General features: G+C 37.4%; 2 protein-coding genes across 2 annotated transcripts; one reads left to right on the top strand and one right to left on the bottom strand.

The window, feature by feature from the left end:
- The first annotated feature begins 516 nt into the window (after positions 1-516).
- On the top strand, positions 517-5,344 carry LOC124411493 (transmembrane protein 145). The gene is made up of 4 exons (XM_046890630.1): positions 517-2,364; positions 2,564-2,701; positions 2,784-3,039; positions 3,191-5,344. The coding sequence occupies exons 1-4, from the start codon at positions 1,462-1,464 to the stop codon at positions 3,379-3,381; spliced, it is 1,488 nt and encodes a 495-aa protein (XP_046746586.1). The 5' UTR covers positions 517-1,461; the 3' UTR covers positions 3,382-5,344.
- On the bottom strand, positions 5,092-6,890 carry LOC124411496 (peptidyl-tRNA hydrolase 2, mitochondrial-like). The gene is made up of 2 exons (XM_046890636.1): positions 6,645-6,890; positions 5,092-6,529 (listed from the first exon to the last, which is right to left on the bottom strand). Exon 2 carries the CDS (start codon positions 6,369-6,371, stop codon positions 5,943-5,945), a length of 429 nt encoding a protein of 142 aa, XP_046746592.1. The 5' UTR covers positions 6,372-6,529; positions 6,645-6,890; the 3' UTR covers positions 5,092-5,942.
- Between the last annotated feature and the right edge of the window lie 15 nt (positions 6,891-6,905).

Genomic DNA, 6,905 nt, shown 5'->3' with positions numbered 1-6,905 from the left:
TTTTGTCAATAAATCTTGCTCCGTCGGTATGGAAGGCCGCTGTATTAACTATCACCAACAACTAGCGTTGCCTTCAATTAATGCCACTGCAATATTTATCTCGCTGATGTTCCTATGTGTAACATGAATAGATTGTTTGAAAAAGTCAACAAGAAAGGATTTAAGGAAATCGCCGCACCATAGATCTCTGCAAAATTGGAGATCAGTAGGTAAAAACGGGTTCCAACTAGTTGCAACAAGCACCTTAGTTATCAGCAAATAGTAATTTTGAATCACTAATATTTCTATAATTATAAGACGTATGTATTTCATCGTTTTCAAAACCAAATTTTGAAGATGAAGAACGTTGCCAACTCTTGCTCTTGCTCTTAGGATAAAAAAGGGGAACCTGCAAGCGGTAAGGATTTTCTGTGATCGAGAAAGCGTGTCTACGCGAAGTGACAGAGGGAGTGAGGAGGAATATCATTGGCGGATAGGTGCGAGACTGACTGATTGCGTTATTCATTAATTCGACAGTTGAAGAGAAAATACTTAGGGGGGCAGCATTCCGAAGGGATCAGTAATTGAAAGTTGTCATAGCAACGGGGATGCGATCCGAGGGGGGAGAGCTGCAGGGGAGTTGAATCCAGCATCTAAAAATCCTACAAACCACAATCTCGAGAGTCGATTGGAGGAGGGCACCGGACGTAAGCGTAACCAAGCGCGATCTTTTTATCAACGTGTAAATTCCTGGAAAATATACCGCCTAGCCATAGCGCGTCTAGTTGAAGTTTCTGTGCCAGTGAAAATCAATAAGAAAGAGGTGTGCAACGTGCAACATTGAAGGTGTATACCCTAGGCTTGTAGGGTGATGAAAGCATGCAACGACGTGAGAAGCAGGCTTGTACTACGATCTGTCAAACGTGAAACGAAAATCATTCGGAGGCGAGAGAATAAGATATCGTAAAATAAAAGAAAAAACAATGAAAACAATGTGAAACGATGGTAGCTTGCAAAAATAAGATACAGAAGAGAAAACACGGTCGCCGTAAGTTGAGTGCGTGATGTCGATTGAATAGAGAATGAATTACATCCTCTTTAACCGACCGATCTTAGTTCGCATATTAATTTATCACAAAAGTACCATTATGCGTATATGATAGCGAGAAGAGAGACGAGATGTACGTCTAATTGAACATAAACAAGCAACGGATAAGCGTATAGATTTGTTATTACACAAGCGTTCATCTTGTTACTGACAATAAAGTTGTAAAAATTACAGTACATTGACTCAATACCTAACAGCTGTTTAGCTGTTCTCTAACAATGATTAAAGGAGAAAGACTAAATAAAGGGAACCGAAATATGATGTCAGATGCATTTGAAAGATTCTTTGTTTTAGTTTAAAAGAATAAACAAATTCTGACCTGAACTTGTTACAACTGAGAATTCTGTAAGCAGATACCAAAAGATTGTAAAAAAATGTCTCGAATCAAGTTCCGGCACCAACGACTCGTCACCTTGGCGCTGACAGTTCTGGTATTTTTCCTGACCCAGTGTCAACCGGCCACATCGACTCACATAACAGGCTCCTTCAACACCCGAGATTTCTTCAGTTTCCTGATAAAGTTTGGCTTTCAAAAGACGGATCGTCACAGGCAGAAAGACTCGTTCGGATACATATTTGGCAACGTGACATCTAGCAAGAATTTTTCCAATCCTATAACGCTCGCTGTACTTGACAGAGCTCACTTTCTGGAGTACTATGGTAACAGAACAGTGCGAAACAAAGACGTCGCCTGTTCTCTTATGTTCGATACTCTCAATCAGAGCTCCTACGACTGGCACTGCAACGACAAGGGTCACGACTATCTGCGTCGCGTTCCATGCCCCGTCGGTCGCCTCTGCGTTGACGAGGATTCGAAATGGAACGTGGTGAAGGACCACCAGTTCACTTACGTCATACAAGACCTGGACCGGCCGAGGTTCTGGTACGTCAGCCTTGTCGCGTGTTACAGAAACACGACAACTTGCAAGTGGCAACATTACGACGGGCAGGACGAGCTCAAGTACGACATATGGCTGGTTAACGGAAGTCCGAACAGCAGCAGCGTCAACGCTCTCTCTTACCAGTTCTCTTACGACAGACAAAACACTGTCGAGCTCTACCTCCTGTTCTTCCTCTGCTATGTTATTCTCGTACCGTTTCAACTCTACGCTGCTAGGATGCAGAGGCATCCCGTCACCAGGCTCTTCACTGTCAGCTTGCTGCTGGAATTTCTTGCCATTTGTCTCATTCTTTTACATGTCCTTAAGTTCGCCCTTGACGGCGTTGGGTATGAACAGCTCGAAGTTGCCGGCGACATATTCGACATACTGTCTAGGGTGAGGATGTTTTTAGGAATTCTTTCAACAAACGGTACAGCGAGACATTCTCGCAGTGATTCCAAAATTGTGAAATTGCAGTGAAAACTTGTATCAAGTTTCTTCAATTTTCATCCAATATTTGAGATAAAGAAATTTGACTACTTCTTGATCGTTGCGTGTTTGTTAAAGAACTTTTTCTGTCTTATCGACTTTACAGACATCCTTCATGCTGTTGCTGCTCTTGTTAGCCAAGGGATGGGCTGTGACGAGAATGGAGCTGACATGGAAGCCGTTGGTATTTGCGATCTGGTTATGCTATGGAATAGTGCATATTCTTCTCTACGTTTGGAACATGGTGAGGCAGTTCTCAAATTTTATTGATTATTGATCATTTTTTTGGTGTTGTCAATACTAACATGGCAAAAACGTGATTTCAGACGGAAGTCGACATAATCGAGGATATAGACGAGTACCAGACTTGGCCAGGCTGGTTCATCCTCCTCTTTCGCAGTGCAATAATGGTTTGGTTTTTGTACGAGCTACGAAACACCATGACCTACGAGCACAACACTCAGAAATTAAATTTCCTTTTACACTTTGGAGCATCTTCCTTGGTCTGGTTTATATACCTGCCTATCATCGCGCTGATTGCTCTTCAAGTTAGCGCTTTATGGAGGTTTAAACTGCTGCTCGGTAGGCAAAAGAATTTTCTTCCACTTCGTTAACATCATTCTTTAAATTGCATAAATTCGCTCTATTCCGTGTCTTATGATTTATATAAAATCATTACTGAATTTATGGTAACATTTTTTACTATTCGACTAAACGAAATATTCATTTACAGGCATTACGTATTCAGCAGACTGTTTTGCGTACTGTGTTATGGCTCATTTGTTGTGGCCGACACGAAGCGAACAGTATTTCCTGCTGGCACAGGGTGCCGACAATGGGGACGAGTTGGACGAGTTCAATGAAGCACCACATGTATTAAATAACTATGTCGAACCGCCCGAGCTTAGTAAAGTGCTAGCTTAGTAACGCAGTATCGACTGATCGGAGGGCAAGAATTGAAGGTATAAATTATGAAAACAGGTACATTATTGTGTATGAGGAAAGTGAGAAAAATAGAGAGTGAGAATAATGGATTAATCAACGAGATTTTAAAACAATGTAATATTGTGATGAAATTTGCCAAATTGTTTGGGAGTGAAAATTATTACTGGCAAATGTACATTATGCTACCACTAATACTCTGACATGCACTCTATGAGACTGAAATACCTATTACGCACGATTTTATTTGACAAGTTATGTTTCCCATTGAATTTTATTACCTATTTAAATAGTCGAATAATTTGTATGTCCGTTATAAAATCTGTTTATCGTAGCTAGTAAGTGTAAAATACCTAATGGGAACCGAAGAAAACTCTGGATATAATATTTGGATAAATGGAACAAACGTTATCAATTTGATAACATCATGTATCGAAGCATGGCAGGATATTTTATTAAGAGTATTTTTTCAATTTACCAGTTGTTCTGTTGTTTTTAGTCTCATTAATGTGAATATTTCAACTGTGAAGATCTACTCTAATGGCAATAACGTTTGTCACATTTTTTTTCACGTATATAAATTTGTAATGAATTCTGAAAAAGCCCAATAATTGGTATTTTTCAAATGAAATTATCAAATTTCAGTTGAATATTGTTAATGAACTTATCGAATTTTCCGCAACGGATGTCAAACCTATTTAACATTTTACTACCTCACGATTTTTGAAGTAACTCTGTGTTTGTGATTTGATCAGATGAGAACAATTTCCTAAAAATTGTTAAGAAACGAAATTCTTTTACGAAACAGCGGAAAACCTCTCTAAAGATACATGGTTTTCCACTTTTAGAATTTTTCGCGTTATGCACCGGCGACTCATTTTTATACGCATCCTGAAAAATTTCCTTTCTATGAAATTCATCCATAGTATTTTTTTCGTTTTTTTTTTTTTTATTAGAAGGAGGAAAGAAATTGTAAAGAACTCTGCCAAATTAACTCAACTGTGTGTGTCATATTCGGTTTTTTCTTATGTAAAAACTATAAAACTGTTATTCAAGTGCGTTGTTCGTCGTTGTTGCTCAAACTTGTAACAAGTGATTATATAAATTAGATGTTAGAACGTTGAATTAATAATATTCCTATTTTAACTACAATCGTAACTTTAATTCCCAGATATATTTATAGCTACCTATGTATATTACTATCTGTTACAAACTTGATATTTACTCCCAGCCCTCGGCAGTTTAATTTTTTATTATACGTAACATATTCACAAAGTCATGACACACAACCATCATCAGCTACGTTATCACGAGAACAACCAAAATTTTTACTAAGCCTGTCGAGGAAACCACATATGTGGTTAAATGCTAAAAATCTTGATTATACATAATTTCTTAAAGTAGTAAATGATTCGATGATTTTTAGAAGAACTCACTTTCAAGCAACTCGATGCAAGCCTTACTTGAAATTGCGTGGAATTGTACACCATACAATATCTTTGGATGAAAATCTTATATAAAATTTCAATGCCTTCTACTAAATAAGTGCTAGCTGTACCATTTTTTTTCCCCTTATAATTACGATACAATTGCTTAGCCATTGATATAAATTGACTAAATGTGAGAGATTATTGAATCTTCCGACACAGTGTTAATAAGTTTCTATATTTATGCACGTTTTTTTTTTCTCGAAAAAATATGAGACGCGCAATTGAAGTGTACTAAATGATCCGGAAATTAGTTGTACGAAAATTTGTAACTTTAGACATATACTTTTTAAATTTATTCTACTGATGTTATTTTATATACATACCTTTAATCGTAACTTAGATACCCAAGTATAAATAACTTAGTTCAAGAATATGTTTTCTTTATAACTTAGAGTGACCAAGAATGAGACAAAAAGTACATAAGAAAAAAATACAAAAATTTAAAACAAATTCATGCAAATTGTTTTCAGCACAATCTTTATATTCTCTTGCTCTACCTGCACGTACCACATACGATAGCTACGCGAGTTCGCATACTTCACATAAAATGTAACTTTTTTTTTATAATGTAAAGTTCAAATTAAAGTTCATCTTAACATAAATACCATCACAAAGGTTCTGCGTATAATAAAACTGTTTTTTTTTATAAATTGATGAATAAATGGATGATGAAGTGGAAGAGTTTGTGATTTAATTGCCTTTTGAAATATTCATATTGTAAGTATTTTTTAGTGGCTGTATTATTCCAATTGCAATGTTTTCGAAATAGATCCAGATTTACATGGTGTGTTTGCCTTTACTGCTTTCATCCGAACTAAAAGTCCACACAAGCATACGAACGTGTGCAATACAGGCTCGCATAACAATGAGGGTATGCATGATGCCAAAAATAAAATTTCAATCGAACGTAGAAATACCTGACAACCATACTACTAGCGTGTTTATTTTCCTGTACAAACGCAGTATACATGTACACATGCAGTGGAGAATTTTTAGGTGTGAATGGGAAGTAAACTATGAATCTCACAAAATTCAAACAAAATAAAACATTGCTCATAGTAATTTCAGGTTCAAAGTTAATCGGTCTATATCTTCTTTAGGACCTGGTCCGAGCCCGAGAACTGACACTGTTCCCGGAGCCAGCTGCGTTCTCCCAGCATCTTGAATGATTGCTGCAATAACACCGTCTTTCTTTGCTTTTTGAGCCAAGTTCATAAGTTCAGTTTGGCTCGATACCCTGAGAACAATTTTGGGCTGGCCGGTCAATTCCCACATCTTTAGCATCGCTTTATTATTTTGGTTTGCCCGAGCTGCACGATAACACTCTAATGCAGCATGAGCGCATTGAGATGCAGTTTTTCCTTTGGACATGGGAATGTCAGATCTGACTATAATAGCCATCTTGCAACCATTTATCGGAAGTGCTCGGGGGCTTACAGCAATGATAGACCTAAGCTTCCTCAGAATCGACGACATGTTCATTTGTGTCAGGTGAACAGAAAACTGCGCTTTTAGTCTATAGCTATTTATTACGCAGCGTTTTTCTCACGCCTTTTCTTTTCGTAATTAGACATACAATTTTTAAATTGTTTTACAGGCTCCTGGCATTGTCTCCAATCTTGTGTCTCTGCTATGCAGTCCTGAAGAAAGTGAAAAATTAGAACTGTTGTTTTCGCTTCAATTGAAATCTCTGATCGATTCACTATTTATTGCATTCACACATGATTATATTGAGGAAAGTTATAGAATCTCTACCTGAACTTTGTAGTGCAACTCAATGCAGCCGGTTTTTTTAAGCATACGATCAACGGGATCTTCTGAATCCTCAGCAGGTGATATTTCTTTATCATCTACTGTCATAATAGAAATTTTCTGCCGGACTTTATGTGACTATAATACAATTCCTCATAGAAAATATTATTTCCTTTACTTAGTTTTTACTTATTATCCGGTGATGTCTATCGTTAGCCCTGATCTCCATATACACACGGTATACGCACGGAGGTTACAGTGATC

Source organism: Diprion similis, chromosome 10 (genome assembly GCF_021155765.1).
Source record: "Diprion similis isolate iyDipSimi1 chromosome 10, iyDipSimi1.1, whole genome shotgun sequence".
Taxonomy (NCBI): domain Eukaryota; kingdom Metazoa; phylum Arthropoda; class Insecta; order Hymenoptera; family Diprionidae; genus Diprion; species Diprion similis.
Note: the sequence above shows the minus strand (reverse complement) of the source record. Positions and strands in the feature narration are given on the sequence as shown.